The 19,078-nt window shown below is 54.9% G+C and overlaps 1 protein-coding gene and 1 long non-coding RNA gene across 2 annotated transcripts; both read left to right on the plus strand.

The window, feature by feature from the left end:
- Positions 1 to 11,660: 11,660 nt before the first annotated feature.
- LOC131915924 (uncharacterized) lies at positions 11,661 to 14,235 on the plus strand. Its single transcript, XR_009380472.1, has 3 exons — positions 11,661 to 11,831; positions 12,425 to 12,588; positions 14,099 to 14,235. It is a non-coding gene; the product is annotated as an uncharacterized LOC131915924 (long non-coding RNA).
- A 2,755-nt stretch (positions 14,236 to 16,990) lies between these two features.
- Positions 16,991 to 19,076, plus strand: Metrn (meteorin, glial cell differentiation regulator). Its single transcript, XM_059269229.1, has 4 exons — positions 16,991 to 17,135; positions 17,336 to 17,736; positions 18,561 to 18,620; positions 18,704 to 19,076. The coding sequence occupies exons 1-4, from the start codon at positions 17,038 to 17,040 to the stop codon at positions 19,018 to 19,020; spliced, it is 876 nt and encodes a 291-aa protein (XP_059125212.1). The 5' UTR covers positions 16,991 to 17,037; the 3' UTR covers positions 19,021 to 19,076.
- The last annotated feature ends 2 nt before the right edge of the window (positions 19,077 to 19,078 follow it).

The raw sequence follows: 19,078 nt of genomic DNA on the forward strand, positions 1-19,078 counted from the left end.
CTCTGTTGTATTCACTGGCTCAGCCTGCACTGCTCATAGGTGCTTTCTGATGCTTTGATTCCCATTCAAGGTTGGGGGAGATGGAGTCCTTAATTCCTCCCTCCACCTCTGCTCTCTTGATGCCCACTACTGGGGCGTACCCTGCTGAGCAGGATCGGTAAACTGAAGAAAAGTGCTGTAGCAGTCTCTGACTCCTCCTTCATGGGGTGCCAGCAGCCCTCAGAGTCACAGACCAGCTCCCAAGAATCTATGCACCTATAGTAAGCTCTGGCACTCAGGCATCTTCCCATAGTTGACTATAGTACCAGTAGAGTGATACCTGTACACATGCTTTTCATAGTTAAAAAAAATTAAAATTTTCTGTGTATAAGTATTTTGTTTTTCATGTATGTATGTGTATCACATGGCTGCCTGACATCTGTGGAAGTCAGAAGAGGGCATCAGATCTCCTGGAACTGGAGTTACAGGCCCCCCGTGTCCTCTGTAAAAGCAGCAAGTACTCTTAGCCACTGAGCCACCTCTCCAGCCCTGCTGGACACGTGCTGTTTAATCCTCCCCCCAACCCAATGAGGATGGTGCTGTGATATCTGTTGTACAAACAAGGAAGTGGAGGCCAAGGCCAAGTGAACTGCTTGTTTGAGGTCATGGTTAGTAGTTAAGTAATAGAGCTAAAGTTTGGACCAGAGCTGAAGGAGGAAGGTCATGTGGAAGGTCAGGGTCGCCTGCCCATAGAGCAAGTCTGGATCACTACTCATCAGATCCCCTCAGATTCCCAGGGCTGCAACTGGCTGGCAGAGGGCATTGTGAATGGACAGCATGGAGGAAAAGGGCAGTGAGATTCTCATAATGCCATGGCCATCTGCTCTGCATTCCAGATACAAAACACCATGTCCACCACTGCCCAATATTCAGAAAAGAGATAGTTTTTCACTTGCAGATTCAAATGCAACACTCTGGAGTCCAAATGGTCCCTACTTTGGGTTATTTATTTATTTATTTATTTATTTATTTATTTATTTAGAGACAGGGTTTCTCTGTGTAGCTTTGGTGCTTGTCCTGGAACTCACTCTGTAGATGAGGCTGGCCTTGAACTCACAGAGATCCACCTGCCTTTGCCTCCTGAGTGCTGGGACTAAAGGCATGTGCCACCACAGCCCATTCCTTACTTTGTGTGGTCTTGGTTAGCCGTTGGTGGTTCCATTTCCTCAACATGAAATCTGGGAGGTGACACCACAGAATCTCTCCTATGGGAGGGATTTATAGTGTGTGGTAGAGTAAGGCTTGGATGTTTTTTCTGAGTACCAGAGCTGACCCAAGGGCAAGACATGATCTCCCTTCCTGTATGTATAGGTGATCCCTGAACTGAGCTGGATCCACATGAGTTGTTAACTTCCTGCTCTACAATCTCAGGGGAGTCAGCAAAAGTTTCGTCCAGGTCCTCTGTTATACCCTCACACCTAGTCCTCTGTTATACCCTCACACCTGGTCCTCTGTTATACCCTCACACCTGGTCCTCTGTTATACCCTCACACCTAGTCCTCTGTTATACCCTCACACCTGGTCCTCTGTTATACCCTCACACCTGGTCCTCTGTTATACCCTCACATCTGGTCCTCTGTTATACCCTCACACCTAGTCCTCTGTTATACCCTCACATCTGGTTTCAGTGGGTCATAGCCTCACCAGGGAGTCTTGCACAATATCAAGGGGTGTGTGAGGAAGCTTTCTAGGGGTGGGCACTGGAATATGCGAACCGTCAGAAGAGAAGGCCTCATGTTACCTTTTAGGCTGAGACCCCCTTCTGGAGCTGCAGGGCCAAGGACGCTGGCCACTCATTTTTACAATCTGGCTTGACACAGAAGAAAGTAGGTGAGAACTACTTGGATGGAGACCTTTCCTCTGTTTTGCAGCACCATATTGCTGGCTTTCTATACTGCACAGGCCTCCTGTGCCAGTGTCCCACCTCTGGGGAGGGGAAAAACTCTGGGCTGGAGTCTCCCCAGAACATGGTCCTCATGACCAATAACCTACCTCCGTGTCTAAGGATGGTCATTGGCAGTCCACCCCAGGTCCTCAGTACTATCTCCCTATGACTCCCCTCCTCAATATGTCTCTGGGACCTGGGTAGTAGGCCAGTTTTTCCCTGAGGGAGGTTTTCAGCCTTTGGCTGCTCTTTGGTGTTCAAGAACAGGCAATCACAGTTACACAAAAGGAGTACAGTGGCTAACACTCCCCAAATGCACATTAGGACACTCCCACATTTCAGTTTCACAGCAGACATCCTGGTGTGGGGGTAGCCACTATTGTTACCCCAGTCTTTATACAACAAACCTGAGGCTCTGAGGAGTTATGGTTACGTGCCATGACAAGGGAAGTCTGAAGTGTGGTTACTCCAGTTCCCCGACAGCAATATAGGGAAGGGGGCCTGTTGCAGGACAGCAGCGTCCATGACGAGAAAGGATGAGGTTCTTCCTTGACTGCTCCAATTCTTGTCCAGCACCACCCACATTCCTGGGAACTGTGCTGAAGACAGAAACAGCTCCAGCCAGAATACCCGCCATATCCCTGATTCGCGGTCTATGCCCAGACCGCCCATCTAGCCTCAGCCACTAGGCGCAGACCCAGCGCTCGCGAAGCCCCGAGAACAGCACCATGGACAGCTCCCGCACTCATTGGGGTCAGCTGGGCTTACTGCACCACAGACAGAGGAGCGGAGGAGGGATGATCGGTGGCTCCTGGCTCTGACAAACCCAGCTCCACAGGAAGAGGCAGGGGGAGAAGCCGCCCGCTTGGCTAGGATCCGGAGGAGGCTGCGGAGGCGGTGCTAGGGGAGAAATAATCCAAGAGCTGTACCGATTTAGGCTGAAAATGCTCCCAGCCGAGGGTGTGCACGTGGAGTGCCTGAGTTGCTGGGGGTGTGTGGGGGGAGATGCACGTGGATGCCCGGGGCATCTGTGGGGCTCCTTCCTGCCCCTTGCTGCAGCTCTGGAACTCACGTTTGCAGAAGCACACGATCCCCTTCCTACCTTCCTGACTTAGGTCAAGTAGGTGAAACCAGGCCAGACTCTGTCTAAATCCCCCATCCAGGCCCTTGCCCTTGGTGGAAGCCACATCTCCACAGAGGCAATCCTGCTGGTCCCCAGCTTTGTGCTTAGGGAAATTCTCACGGATTCGCTCACTTAGGGCATGATTAACCAAGCCCAGGAACCCCCTGTACTGTGGTTCAAAAATGGAAACAGTTACCCCTGGACCCAAGAAAGGGCGGAGGCTTTCAGAGAAAGCTGAGCACACAGTGGAAGACTGGAACCTTCCTTCCAGGTAAGCAAGAGGTTATTGAGGGGTTCTAGCCAGGATCCCTCTGCCTGACCCTGCTATCTAGCCAGATGGTGACGTAGGGTCTGCTCCCAGGTGTTGTAGAAACAGGACCTCATTATGTAGCTGAGGCTGGCCTTGCACTTGCTGCAATCCTGCTACTGCTGCACATGCTGGGATTACAGATGTGCACTACCATGTCCAGCTCGAGCCCTTCTTGATGATGCAGCTCCTCTCTCCACGCAGGGTGGCTCCTGTGGCCTGCTAGCAAGGGATCGATCGGTGGCCAGGTCATTCAGGCTGCCTCTCCCTTCATGGGCGAGCACCTCAGGAGCTAATATTGGGGAGAGGCCATCTAATGATGGCTGAACCTCACAACACTCAGTCCCAGACCCAGTGTGTCTAGTGTTCAGTTTGGAGTGGAATTCTGGGTCAGTTTGAGGCTTCGGAGGAGCTTGAGGTCCCTGGGTCTAGGAGGAGACAGTGGCAACTTCCTCAGCTGCCATGTCTTTATCAGCGCAAGCATCATCAAGGCACCCCAGGGGAGAGCTGACTGTGGTCTTCCCTCTCCCTAGAGGACTCACTGTGGACATAAGGAATATGGTGGGCACAGCAGGGCTTCTGGGGGAAGCTCCAGAACTTGGTGGTTTCCAGGTTAACAGTCCACAGATCCTGGTGCTGAGCCACAAGGACTTGCCTTTTCTGCGTATCCAATCACTGGACCCTGAGACCCAAGTAGCTTCACAGCCTAACCTCCAGCACTGACTCCTTGCCCAGTCAGGCCTCTGCCCTTTGTTCCTCTTCTCCTGTCCCCCATCGCCTGGCCAAACGGTGGCCCTGCTTGTTCCATAGGCTTTCTCAGTTGCCTGCCTCCATAGCTAGGGTCCCTTGTACTCTGGAAAAAGTGCCTTCAGAGTGTCACCCATCATAGGGGCTGTCATTGCCATCTGTCTCTTCCCCTGGCCCGGTAGCGTGGCCGGTCAGTGGGGCAGGAGCAGCTCAAGAACTTGATTCCAGGTACAACAGTGGTCAGGATTTCTAGAGAAGGAACTAGATTGGGGTCAGCACCTGCCCCCCCCCAGTCCCTGTGAGCTTGAGGAGCAGATACTGGGGGGAGGAGCTCTTGTAGCTCTTTTTTTGGCTAAGTCCCCCTCTGGAGTTTCATGGTTAAAGAATATGACTGTCTGTCCCCCTAAATCTGGCCTGACCCCAGAAAAGACAGGAACCACTGAGATGATGACGATAAGAAGAAGAAGAAGAAGAAGAAGAAGAAGAAGAAGAAGAAGAAGAAGAAGAAGAAGGCCCTGCACCCCCAGGACCTCCTGCCTTGTTACTGTCTGGAGAACCACTGGGGAAAACAAGGCTCACAAAGGGGTCCTCCTGAAGCTGCATAAGCGTGCAACTTGTCCCAAGACCCCAGGCCTTTCTAAGTCCCGACCCCTCAGACCAGGAATACATCTGTTGCATTTTGCTTCTCTTTCTTGTGCCTCACTAGGTCCTCTGTCTTCCTGCGATCTGGCGAGTGGCCTCTGCACACAGTTCTCATCCCGCAGGATCTCTTCTATAACCCTGAAGTCCTAAAGATTGTAAACCCCATGCCCACCAATGTCCCGCTTCTCACAGCTGTCCAGGGACTCTTTTCTCGGTCTCTGACACAGTCATCTCTGTGAGCACCAGGTCAGGATGGAGGCCACCTTGGATGCTGGTTCCTGGCCTATATAGAACCTGCCCTGACCAGCTCCTCATGCTTGGGAAAAAATAACCAAAATACTCCTATCAAGCTCAGTCCGTAGTGGTCGCGCCCCAGGGACTGGGGTGACAAGCAAGGTAGCTGGATCGGGGGCACAGTGACAGTGCTCTGACTCAGGCACGTTCACATCCCTGCTACTTTGCACGTGTCAACGGTGGCGTTCTCCCTCCACCCCCTGCTGCAGCAGCCTCGGGGATGTACCAGGGATTTCGGGATGGGGAGACCCTTGGCCCAGGAGGTACATAGGCCCTGAGAAGAACCCACGTTGATGCTCCAGCAGACTGAGGCTCTGCAACCCAGCTAAGGGCGAACGGCCACGAGGCACTGGGGAATAGATGCTGGGCTTTTGCTTATCAGGTCTCTCCAGTTCTGGAGAATATGAGGCCTCCAAGAGGTAGGCCTGAGGCTCCTTTAGACACCTGCCCAATGCAGCCCAGCTGCACTCTCTGCAGCCTGTTTGGCCATTGGACCACTAGCAGGGAAGGCTCAGGGCCATTCACTGGCCAGACCTGGCTTGCTACCACCCCCACCCTTTCCTGTGCCAATCCTGGAAGGTACATCAGTGACTCCCACAGGTGAGGAGAGTTGAACAACACCAGCCAGAGGCCCCTTCCCCTGTTTTTGGGATCCATCTGTCTCAATCTCTCAGGGCTTCCTGGGTCTAGATCCCTTATACCCAGAAGCACTTGCTTTAACCTCAACAATGGGAGACAGGACCCATTCGGGTGTCAGGAAGTGAGTATTTGGGAGAAGGGGTGAGTGCATATGTATCCAGGACTCAGGGGAAAGGGGGGCTGGGGAGTCAAGTAGTTAGGGTTGCAGGAAATGGGGCAGCTGGATCCTGGGGTATCTCAGTACCACCCATGTCTTCAGCCTTGAATCTCCCCCTCTCTCCTCCTAATGGCTCCCAGCCCATCCCTCAGACCACTTCTAGGCGGGACAGCCAGGCTCCGGCAGGCTTCTGACCTCATCTAGGCAGCCCCCAATCATTCAGGCTCCCTTCCCAACCCCCATCTTCTGCTCTGTCCAGCATCTCATCAAAGTGATGGGCTGGAAGAGCGGGTCCTGTGTCAAAGGGGCACCAGGGAGGCCCGAACAGACCCTGGTCAGTGGGCCATGGTACAAGATGGCAGTGGAAGTCAGGCCTCAAGGAAGGAGCAGGTGAAGTGGCATCTGCCATCTGCTCCTGGGAGGTCAGCTGCTGGCTCAGGCTGGGAGGGGCTAGCAGGAGGGCTGCTAGGCCAGATCCAGGCCTCAACAGTGCAGCCTTCTCTCCTGGGATGAATGGTGGGGAGGATCCCCCACCGACCTAACATCCCAGAAGGACATGGAAGCCCTGTTCAGCAATCTCAGGGTGCCCATTCCCCATTTTGAAGCCTTCCAACCTTGGCCAAGGCCCATTGCCTTCTCTAGAACCAAAGACATGCCAGCCCGCTCCCTCTGCCTCCCTGTGGGCGGCAGTTCTATACCAGCTCATGTCCAGAAGGTGTCCAGGCCCGTAGGCCACATATCCACATGGCTCCTCCCGTTTAATTGTATCAACACCTGTCACGTCCTCCAGTCCGCCCGAGGCTCATGGAGCTGGAGTGGAGAGAGCCCAGAGCCAAGCCAGAAGGAGTGGGGGCTGACTGCCTGCAATTCCGCGTCCTCGCAGCCACCGTGCTTCCTCTCAAGCGGTTCCGCGGTACCGACCCACAGCCTGACCGCTTTGCCAGTGGCGAGCGGGGTGCGATCAGGCCGGCTGCTGGGGCTAAGGGCTGCGGAGCGCCCCGCTGGCCCGGCGGCCGGAGGGTGAGATGGGGAAGGGGCTGCGATTACGTAAGCCCAGCTCAGGCGGCGGCGGCCGCGGCGCAGTCCCAAGTCCCCACCCCGCCCCCTCCTCATTGTAGCCTCCGCGGAGGCAGTGGCTCGACCTGGACCCTCCCCTCCCCGCAGCCTGGCCGCGCGCGCACACACCTTACCTCGGCCAGGGCTTCTGGCTCATGCCACGCTGTCCGCCGGGCGACCTCGCGTCATGGGGAGCCCAGCACCAGAGCCGCCAAACGCGGAGGCGGCCGAGGTGCTGGACTGGCTAGCAGGGCCCGACTGCGCCCCGCGCCCGGCGCTCCGCGCCAGGGCCCTCTCGGCAGAGCCCAGAGCGGAGCTCCCCGGTGGGAGAGGATCTGCCGCCCTGAGCCTCCCACCGGGGAGGCTGAGGCTGTGCCCAGATAAATAAGGCCGCTTTGCAGGGAGCCCGGCGGGCGCCTCCTCCCTCCCCTTGCCCTCCTCCCTGCGCTCCTCCTCCGCGCTCCTCCCCGCGCTCCTCCGCGGCCGCCGCCGGCGCCGCGCTTGCCCCCCGCCCGGCCCTAAGAGCCGCGCCCTCGCGCGCTCCCGGCGTCCGGACCAATCCCGGCTCTCGGGCCGGGCTGAGGTGTCGAGGATCCCGAGCCCCGCCCCGCTCCGAGCCGCGCGCTCCCGGTGCGGTACCGACGGGCACGCGCCAGGCACCAGCGCCCGCTCGGCGGCCGGTGCTCGCACAATAACAAACCCCGCAGGCCGCGCGTCCGGGAGGACATTCGAGGGGAGAGCAGGGCGCGCGGCCGAAGAGCAGCTTCGAGCGGCCCATCTGCGCCGAGCGGTGGCAGCCCAGAATCCTGCCCGCTGAAGAGAACTGGTGTACTTGGCGCGAGCGGTTGGCAGCAGGGTTCCGGATTCTACGCAGATGCAGCCGGCCCTATGTGCTCTTGCTTGGATTGCCACCTGCGAGGGCGAGGAAAGGGAGGCCCCGTGGAGACATCAGCACAGTCGCACCTCCACACACACCCCTTCCGCATGGCGGAGGGCAAGCCTCTAGGATCTCATAGCCCTTCTGTTCCTGCTGCTGAAGAATCCCCCTTCGTGGTGACACAGTCACACACCTGCAGAAACCTGCAAGCCAACGACTAAAGCGAGTGTCAATGAAAACACAAGACAGGGTAGTGACGGTGGGGAGGGGTTACTTCTGAGAATGTCACAAACGATCTCAGCCGCCCCCCTCCCCGGGGAGTGAGAGACAGGGGACAGGAATGGTTGAGGAGTTCACAGGTTCCCTCTGGAATGAAGTGGAGGTCAGATGGTAGCAGCCCGTGTGGCCCAGGGCAGGTGGTTTGTATGGAGGACCCTGTAAGGACCGCGGGATAGCCGGGCCTCCCAGCATGCTAATGGGACCCCAGTGTGGGGTCTCTTGGGAGGAGGGACAAGAGATGTGAGGACAACAGAGCAGCGTCTTGGAAGGGAGGAGCTACAGGGTGAAGTGTTCTCCAATGAAACTAACTGGTGTTGGGAAACACGGCCTTGCGGGACTGTGAGAAGGGGAAGTAAGCTAGATCCTGGCGCGCGCGCGTGCGTGCGTGTGTGTGTGTGTGTGTGTGTGTGTGTGTTGTATATAATCATGTGTGTGCAGGTGCCTATAGAGGTCAGGGGACAACCTCAGGTGTTCCTTAGGTACTGTATATCTGTGTGTGTGTGTGTGTGTGTGTGTGTGTGTGTGTGTTTGCACATGGAGGTGAGAAGCGTTGATATTAGACTCCTCCTCTACCACTTTTACCTTTTTTTGTTTGTTTGTTTTTGTTTTTTGAGGCAGGGTTTGTCTGTGTTGCCCTGGCTGTCCTGGAACTCACTCTGTATTCCAAACTGGCCTCAAACTCACAGAGCTCCCCCTGCCTCTGCCTCCTGAGTGCTGGGATCAAAGGTGTGCGCCACCACCGCCCGGCTGTATATGGGTGCTTTTGTCTGTCTGACGGTCTGCACACCAGAAGAGGAAATCAGATCCCATCATAGACAGATGTGAGCCACCATGTGAGTGCTGGGAATTGAACTCAGGACCTCTGGAAGAGCAGCCAGTGTCCCTGACTGCTGAGCCATCTCCCCAGCCCCTTACCCTGTTTTTTGAGACAGAATCTCACTGAACTTGGCATTTATCATTTATATTAGACTGGCAGGTCCTCAGGATCCCCATCTGCCCTTCAGTGCTGGGGTTACAAACAGGCACTTTACCCACAGAGCTTCTCCCTAGCCCATCACCACACCCCAACTTTCTCCTTTTTTCCCTGTGTGTGTGTGTGTGTGTGTGTGTGTGTGTGTGTGTGTGTGTGTATGTGTGCAAGGGCAGGCAGGTTCTCTCACTGGCTTGGAACTGACCAAGTAAACTATGCTAGCTGGTTACTGAGCCCCAAGGATATGCCTATGTTGGCCTTTCCAGTACTTGTGCTTGCAAGACAGTTTACCAACTGATTTCTCTCCAAGGCCCTGGCTGGCTGTTTGTTTTTAACATGGTGAAGCACTTTTCCTATAATGGGGAGGGCCGGCATCTGTGTGGCTGGGGCTAGAGTGTCACCATCTTGCCTCGATATGGATCAAAGAAGGTGGATTGGCATGGGACAGTGTAGACATTGAGCCAACAAAGGGCGTCCCTCCCACCCATCTCCCATCTAGTTATTGTCCTTGGACAGGTAGCCAATGTGGTAGGAGGGGACCTTGGGCAGAGGGTGCTGTGCTGGGATATGTGCCTGGGCTTGGGCCTTATGATGAACACACCCAAGTGTGAAAGGTATGAGGGAGGCCTAGGCACACAGTGGCCCTGGAATGGGTCCTAGAAAGTGGCCCTGTTTTTGAGAAGACAGCAAGGACACTTAGGAAATTATCGAGCACTGATGGGGGGGCTCTCTTGCCTCCTCACATCCCTCTACCTCTGCCATCCTCCCCAGATCAAGTACCTGCTTTTCTCCTTCATGACATCAACAGCTTCCTCCTTACAGGTCTTCCCCACCCCACCCCACCCCGTCCCTGTTTTCCCCAGAGTTCCTAGGGGTCTGTCCTAGGCTGCTACTTTCTCTACTGTGGTCTGTAAGACCCTAGTTCCTTGGCTTCTGTACCAGCCAGGAGTCTACCACATCCTTCATCTACAGCCCCTCTCTCACCTAGCACCGTCCCTGGAGCAGCCTCTAGTCCTCTGCCCCGGAATGAATCTCTTTGACTCTCAGACTTAGCTGTCTGTCCTTCCTAGGAGCTTTCATTCCCATGTCTACCCACGACACCAAATACCTCCTCTTCTCAGCCTGGGCCTACTGGCTCTCTGATAGTACAGTTACAGTGGGCTGTTGGTTGACCGAACCCCTCGAGGGCCAAGGTGGGGTTCTCTGGGCACCCAGTGGAGCACAGGGGAGGTACGTGAGTGCACACACACACACACACACACACACACACACACACACACACACGTGGTTGTGAGGCTAGGGAAACTGGCTTTTGAAGCACCTTCCATCAAGGATTCCTGCTTGCTTTTGGAGAACAGTTTACGTCCTGAGAGAAGTATGTCAAACAAGGTCTAACTGGCTGTACATGTGACTTTTCATCTCTTTGAAGAATATGAGGTAGCGTGTAGGACCAGTTCAACGAGGATGCTATTCAAGGGACTGATGTGGGAGCATCTATGAACTTGGTTCCTAATGATATATGGAGTGTCTCTCAGTGGAGCACCCCTCAAGTGGAGCACCCTCACCTGGAGCACCTTCATGTGGAGGACCCCTCACTTGGAACACTCTCAACTGGATTACCTTTTAATTGAAATACAATTAACCGGAGGAACCCTCGTGTGAAGCCCTCACATCTGGAGCATCCTCAGGTAAAGCCTCCTCCCCTGGAGGACCCCTCATTTGGAAAACCCTCAACTGGATCACCTTTGCGCTAAAAAACACTTAACTGGAGAACCTTTCACTGGAGCACCGTCTGTGGGAGCACTCATCACCTGGAACACTTCTCACTTGGAGCACTCCTCTCTGGAGACATCCCTTATAGAAAACTACTCCCACCATTATCACCCTTACCTTGATGTCGAGCACAGAGGACAGGCTCCTGTCCAGGCTGCTGGGGTCCAACTCTACAGTGACGGGGGACTCTGCAGGCCTAGGGGTGCTGGCACATTTGGCTCAGAGACAGAGAGAGGGCTGAGGGAGCATCAGGGGATCACTGCCTGGCCTAGAATGATGACTCTATGTCTTCCCTAAATCTTATCACAGGAGCTCCTCAGGCACGTCCTTATGAGGCTCTAGTGTGGAGAGGGTGCTTGGGAGACACATGGCCGGGTCAAATCCTCCTCAGGTCCTTCCCTTCACTGAACCCCTTCTGGGAAATGTGATTGGGCTCTAAGGAGGGACACCCTGAATATTTTAGCACAGTCTTGGTGAGCAACCCCATCAAGGACAAAGTGAGTCATCCTGGGGCTAGATAGGTACTTTGTGCCCCTGCTCCTCTCTACCCTCTTTCCCTACCTCCCCCTCCTTTACTTACCCCCTATCCATCCTACTTCCTTTCCCCACTGTACCCCTGGACCCTCCTTTTCCTCCAGCCCGTCCCTGCCCAGAGTCGGAGGCTCAAGAGCACAGGAGAGAAAAGGTGGGACAGGTGTCGTCTGACTGCCCAGATGACAGGGTGAAGGCACCAAGGCCTCTGCTCTGGTCTGGCCCGCCCCCTGTCAAGGCTGAGGATGACTCAGGGCTCAGCTGTCACCTCAGCAGCACGCGTCGCCTAGTGATGGCGGTCTCCCGGCAACGGTCGTCTCCTAGCAATGGGATATTTTCCCCTGGCCCTGGCTGGAGCCAGTGGCTATTTTTAGCTCAGCTTCAAATCAATCAGCAGCTGCATTTTGGGCTCCTCAGAAGATGCAAGGTGTTGCAGGGTGCGCTTCTCAGCAAATGAAAAGACACAAAGATAGAAATCTTAATGCCTGACCCCTTGAAGCGCTGGGCTGAAGGTGGGTGCAGCCGGATCCCATGGGAATGGGTGGGCACCCGACATCGCTTGGGAACTGGCAGCTATGATCATGTCCTGGATGAGGTCTCTGTGTTCAAGGGGCTGATGGCTGAGTCACCCTGAAGCTGCCAAGGTCCCGCTGGGTACAGTAACCAAAGGCAGCGCCCACAGTGGGTGCCGCCGGTGCACTTTATGGGGTCCCCTGATATCCTCTGCCCATCAGTTGTAGGAAGTGTCTCCCTTGTTCACACCCAGCAGCCACACCCATGCTCAGTCCTGGCTGTAAGGGTCCTGGTGTCACAGGCTTAGCTACATTTAGTCCCCACCTGGCTTTCAAGTGAAATCTGCGATCTGTGAAGAGGACAGTCTTGGGCAGATGGGAGACTTGTCCTCCTTTTAAGGTTTTCTCACAAGATCAGGGAGAAACCTAAATTCATCCACTGCCTTCATCGGGTCCAGGGAGCTGATCCTGCCTTCTTTCCCATTTATATTTTGTGGTTGTGTTTGTTCGAAGCTCCGTGGTCCTGGGGCCATTGCCTCTCTACCCCTGTCAACTCTCCTCACTTGGATCTCTTCCCCAAATTGCCCCATTAGATGGCCTGCTCACTGTGAGTCAGCTGCATGTCTGCAATCAACTCTCCTGCTGAATGTTGGGGCTGCCTATCCTCTGCTCTGCTCAGGGACCAGCACACTGTGGATATACCATCAGTTCCTCAACATGCAAAGGCCTGTGTTACAGGGGACAGCCATGACTGGAGGTGGGCAGCCTGAGCGGTGACACTTGTAATAAGAACTAAGGCTTCTGCTGCTACCCACTGTGTCCTGTGAGGTGCAGTACAAGGCCCTGAGGAAGGCAGGACAGAAAACAGGTCTTAAGATGGTTTCTAGCTTGGACAACCCCTGTGATGGCTAATCTTGGTTGTCAACCTAACACACTTAGGAAGAGAGAACCTCAGTTGAGGAATTTCCTCCATCAGATTGGCCTGTGGACGTGTCTTTGAGGCATTTCCCTATCTCTGAGCACCTCTCTTTATATATATACATACACACACATATTATGTAACAATAATAATAAAAGAAAAAGAGGCTTTTTTTGTTTTTCCACACAGGGTTTCTCTGTGTAGCCCTGGCTGTCCTGGAACTCACTCTGTAGACCAGGCTGGCCTCAGATTCAGCGATCTGCTTGAATTGGCATTTTTTTCATTGCTAATTGATACAGGCAGACCCAGGACACTGTGGGAGGTGCTATTCTTGGGTAGGTGTGCAAGCCAGAGAGAGCAGGCCAGTAAGCAGCATTCCTCGATGGTCTCTACTTCCGTTCCTGCCTCCAGCTTCCTGTGTTCAGTTCCTGCTCTGATGATCATCCTCTATGATGGACTAGGACATGGAAGGATAAGCCAAATACACTTTTTACTCCCCAAGTTTCTTTTGGTCAGTGTTCTACCATAGCAACAGAAAGTAACTAGAAAACCCTCTTTGGGTCAAAGGTTTTGAGATGCTGTGTGCTGTTGGCTAAAGCCGAGAAAACTAGCAGTTTGGAGCAATCATCCTGGTCTCTGTAGTCTTCTACAGGAGGCCGCAAGCTTCCACGTACCCTTTTCCAACTTCTTGAAGTACACCTTTGCTTGATTTGAGTTCCTTTTGTGGTTTTTGTTCTGACTTGTGTGGGACTAGTGACTTACTTCTTAAGGTAAGGGCACTAAATTTTGAGACACTCAAGGAAACCCCCAAGCTGAGCATAAATAGCTAAGAGTTATCTGAGATTTGGGATGTCCTCATTTATCCATTTGCTCGTTTTCCTCTGGGTATCTATCTATAAGCACCGATACTAGGTATGATGGATTCTGAGGCCAGTCATGGCTTTCTGGGATCTATGCCCACGGGCATCAGAGTTGTGTAAGCTAATGATGTTCAGATGTCCCTTTCCCTGACAGTTGTGAGAAGTGACATCTGTCCTGCTCCTCTCCCATGGTGACAGAATCATTGTTATGTTGTTTAAAGATGAAGATGGGGAAGGACAAATCTCATATAAAGATTCAGGTCAGACGAGAGCTTCTTTCAGACCAGGTTACCCCTCGGAGTCCCTCTTACTGCTAGGACTATAGCCATTTCTCTTGGAGGAAGCCATGGTGGGGAGCCAACACCCTGAAACTGGCCAGCTCATGCCCCATATCACCATTAGAGGGCGCCTGCAGACTACTGTCTGCCTCAGAGGCCTGGGCTGAGGAGACTGCCAATGAATGAGCAAAGTGCCCTGTAACCTCTTAGGCCTGGACATCCGCGGTGGACCCCTGGACGTCCGCGGTGGACCCCTGGACAGACATCCGCGGTGGACCCCTGGACAGACATCCGCGGTGGACCCCTGGACATCCGCGGTGGACCCCTGGACAGACATCCGCGGTGGACCCCTGGACATCCGCGGTGGACCCCTGGACATCCACGGTGGACCCCTGGACATGCGCGGTGGACCCCTGGACATGCGCGGTGGACCCCTGGACGTCCGCGGTGGACCCTTGGACATGTGCGGTGGACCCCTGGACATGCGCGGTGGACCCAGGTGTCCCGTGTCCTTCTGTAAATGCCTTGGCATCTGCCATGCTTTCCTCAGGCTGCGTGATGTCTTTTAATTGAAATGATTTTATTCTGATTTATATTTCCTTTGTTTTTTTACTTGTATGTGTGTATGCACACCCATGTGTGCACGCATGTGAGTGCATGTGCCTGTGGAGACAAGAGTCATCTACTCCCCTGAAGGTGGAGTTACATGCTGTTGTAATCCTCTCGATGTGGGTGCTGGGAACACGGCTCAGGTCCTCTGCAAGCGAAGTAACATGTTCTTAACTGCTGAGCCATCTCTCCAGCCCATTTTGTTTATTTGTTTGTTTGTTTGTTTATTTGTTTTTTTTTTTTGAGACAGGGTTTCTCTTGTAGCTTTGGAGCCTGTCCTGGAACACACTCTGTAGACCAGGCTGACCTCAAACTCACAGAGATCCTCCTGTCTCTGCCTCCTGAGTGCTAGGATTAAAGGCATGCACCACCATACCTGGCTATTTATTACTTATTTTGTTTGTTGGTTTGAGACAGGGTTTCTCTACATAGCCCTGGCTGTCATGGAACTCACTATGTAGACTAGGCTGGCCTCGAACTCAGGGATCCTCCTACCTCTGCCTCCTGAGTGCTGGGATTAAAGGTGTGTGCCACCTCTGCCAGGCTTAAGGCAAACTCTTAACTGTGAACTCCAATAGAATAAAAAAAAATCAGTTACGTACTTCCAATATACAACAGCACAGAATGAACTGTCCCATTCCCAAAGAGAGAAATGGACATGGCAAGAGCAAAGCAAAGACTGAGACTAACAGAGTCAGCACCAAAGCCTGCACATTTATACTAACATCAGGGCTTAAGATGGAATCATCTGGGCTTCACCCTGTTAGAAATAAATCCAAGGCCGGGCAGTGGTGCTGCATGCCTTTAATCCCAGCACTCAGGAGGCAGAGCCAGGTGGATCTCTGTGAGTTCGAGGCCAGCCTGGTCTACAGAGTGAGTTCCAGGACAACTAGGGCTGTTACACAGAGAAGCCTATTTGCATAAAAGTCTTACAAGATGGGGAGATAAAAAGATCCGAATTCCTTGCCATGACCACACTTTTATAGTATTTGACAGAAAAGATTCACACTGAGTGTTTCTTACAGTACAGACACACCACCCATCAGGAAGGCTCTGCTCACTTTCACCTTTGACTGTTAAAATTCCTTGTTTTGACCCCCTTGTCTGTGACAAGGAGCCCGCTGGGCCTCCTATTGGTCTGAGAGGGCCTTGGAGTCAAGGACGGGGTAATCAGTGTTTCCAAGCTCTTCCACAGGCTGGTAAGAGAACCAGCTGCTCCCGCCAATGAGACCACTGACTCTCATCTGTCCCTGAGTCCAGGTCCAGGACAACTGGAGGGTTTCAAAAGGAGCTGGGAGGGCAGTGGATACAGAGGTAGTCCTAGGGTTGGAGAAGAGATGCTCAGGGACTTCCCAAGGCTCCATTCTGACTTCAGTCTCCTCTAACCTTCCTTCAGGCCCGAAGAAGCGCTTCTCCTTTTGGGGGATTTCACATTGACTCTAGCATGTTTCTTTTGGGGGGTTTCAAATTGACTCTAGCATATTTTGCTTTTTGTTTGTGTTTGTGTTTTTTTTTTTTTTTTTCTTTTAAGAGGGTCTCATGTAGACCAGACCGGCCTTGAACTCACTATGTAGCCAAGGATGACCTTGAACATCTGCTCTCCTTCCTCTGCTTCCCGACTGCTAGGATCACAGGCACGATACACTACAATCAGTTTCACATTAGTTAGAAGATCAAACCCAGGGCTTGATGCCTGAGTGGCAGGCACTGTATAACCTAGCCCATCCCCAGGCCTCCTGGGGTATCTTTGAGATTCTGTTCCAGTTGATCTTGACTTTGCAGGGCCTGCACTGTGGCACCGGCAAGTACTTCCAGGCTTTGTTTCTAGTCTGTGGATGCCCAGGCAGGTCTCCACAGTGCTTCGTTTTTCATGGTATTCATTTAATGTACAGGTGGGTCTGAAAAAGTATGGTGCAGAAGGAGGCCCACCCTAGCCACACAGCTCCTTCCAGAGCTAGCCAGTGCTCTTCCTCTTCCCCAAACCCAAGGCTTGGCTTAGCTCCATGACCTAGGCCCTAGGCTAGTCAGAACCCTCTGTACCCTCTGTTATGGGACGCAGGGACACAGAGGTTCTAATCTCTCTTCCCTGGAGTTCCAGCCGCAGGGTACCAGTGTTCAGATGTTGGCTGCCGACTGCCTACTGAGGTCCACTGAAGGCCAAGTGAAGTGAGCTGCCCTCCAGATTCCAGTCGACAGCGACCCCCACTCACCCACCCACCAAAGCTTCCAGGATCCTGGGGATCGCCAAATGGGGAGACAGGAACGCTACACACTCCAAACATGCCCTGGACCGCGCTCCCGCCTTCAGCCCGCCCCGCCCCCAAGAGGGCTCTGCAATTGGCGGAAAGTTCTGGGGCTTGTGGCGATTGGTCCGAGAGCAAAGGCCCCGCCCCCACAGTCCGGGAGCTCAGAGGGGGCTGCGCCGAGGGGTCGCCGGTTGTGGGGACGCGCCGGGCCGGGCGGCCGCGCCGCGGGCTGCTCGCGCTGCAGCCCCGACCCTCCCGGGGCAGCAGCCCGAGGCCCCGGCGCGTCCCCGAGCCATGCCCGTCGCCGCGCTTCTCTGCGCGCTGTGCTGCGGCCTCCTGGCCGCGTCTGCTCGTGCCGGCTACTCCGAGGACCGCTGCAGCTGGAGGGGCAGGTACGGTCCCCGGGAGGGATTATGGGGAGGGGGTTTTCATCTTGTGTTAGGTGCCTCCCTCCCACTGGGAACTGAGGACGCCCAGACCTCAATGACCTGTTCCATAGAGTGGACGCAGGTGTTGGTAGATGCGGGAAAGGGGGTGAGCCGGCTAGGGGAACAAGGGCCACCCCGCCTAAGAACCACCGTCCTGTCCCCAGCGGCTTGACCCAGGAGCCCGGCAGCGTGGGGCAGCTGACCCTGGATTGTACTGAGGGCGCTATCGAGTGGCTGTACCCAGCCGGAGCGCTGCGCCTGACCCTGGGCAACCCCGATCCGGGCACGCGGCCCAGCATCGTCTGTTTGCGCCCAGCGCGGCCCTTCGCTGGTGCCCAGGTCTTCGCTGAACGGATGGGCGGCAACCTAGAGTTGCTACTGGCCGAGGGCCCAGACCTGGCTGGGGGCCGCTGCATACGATGGGGTCCCCGCGAGCGCCGGGCCCTTTTCCTGCAGGCCACACCACACCGCGACATCAGCCGCCGAGTGGCTGCCTTCCGTTTTGAGCTGCACGAGGACCAGCGTGCAGAAATGCCTCCCCAGGCCCAAGGTCTTGGTGTGGATGGTGAGTGACTAGACTGACTGAAGAGGTTGGTGTCGGGAAGTGACTCTCTAACCAGGCCTTGACACCCCACTGCATAGAGGGTCCGTCCATAGCTTGACAGAGAGCACTCTGTTGGAGAGCATAGTGGCTTCCAGGTCATAGGGAGGTGGGTTGGGAGTGCTCCCTCCTTTCCCTCCTGCTCCTCAGGGTTCGTTTTCGGGAAAGAGCAGGAGGGAGCAAATACAGAAGAGGCCAGCCTTGGGCCTCTGGTGTCTGGAGGGTTGGGGGAAGGGGTGGGCTGGGGCAGAATCAAAGCCTATGGCCAAAGCTGTCCAGGGCTCCCTGGCCTGGTGGTGACCTCCTTCCCCTCCCCCAGCCCAGCCAACAAAAGTCCAGTGTGCCTCTTCGTCACCATGGAGACGCCTGCCCTGCCTCCCTGCAGGGCACCGGGCCAGTGCTTTGCTCTTCTGGAACTTGCAGCCTGACCCTGCAGGGGATGGCTCTCTGACTGTTCTGCCCTAGCTGGGGACCCCAGAACCAGAGTCCACTAGAATGTCCTGCCGCCCTAGCTGGGCCTGGGAGGCAGCTCTGAGAGGTCACAGAATGTTCTTCGGTGTTGGTATGAGTTTACGAGGTTGGGTGTGCAGGAATGTGTATGAGGCACCGAGGTGTCCATCAGTAGACATGTGCCTGCAGGGCGCACCGTGACTTCTGGTGTCTTCAGGCTGAATGGTTGCTGGGAGAAGGGTTTAACCACCAGCTCTGGGGCCTTTTCCTGCTGGGAGGAGCTGTGGGCTTGTGCTGAGAGAGTGCAGGCCTGGCTGATCACCTGCCTTGCATGCTAGGTGCCTGCAGGCCCTGCAGTGATGCTGAGCTCCTTCTGTCTGCATGCACCAGTGACTTCGGTGAGTATTCCTGTTGTGGGAGATCTTGGGGTCTGCCCCACATTCCCACATGCCCACCACTGGCCACCGTTGTCTCTTCACAGTGATCCGTGGGACCATCCAGGGGGTCGCCCACGACGTGGAGCTACAAGAATCAGTCATCACTGTGGTGGCCACCCGTGTCATCCGCCAGACACTGCCACTGTTCCAGAAAGAGGGCTTGGAGGGCCAGGGCCAGGCCTCCATTCGCACCCTGTTGCACTGTGGCGTGCGTCCCGGCCCGGGCTCCTTCCTTTTCATGGGCTGGAGCCGATTTGGTGAAGCCTGGCTGGGGTGTGCTCCCCGCTTCCAAGAGTTCAGCCGTGTCTATACAGCTGCCCTTACAGCCCACCTCAACCCGTGTGAGGTGGCACTGGACTGAGAGATCTGGGAGCAAGCCCCCGCTGGACCTTCCTCTGGGAATGGGGTACGGGGGAGGG

The sequence above is a fragment of the Peromyscus eremicus genome, chromosome 8a (genome assembly GCF_949786415.1).
Source record: "Peromyscus eremicus chromosome 8a, PerEre_H2_v1, whole genome shotgun sequence".
Taxonomy (NCBI): Eukaryota; Metazoa; Chordata; class Mammalia; order Rodentia; family Cricetidae; genus Peromyscus; species Peromyscus eremicus.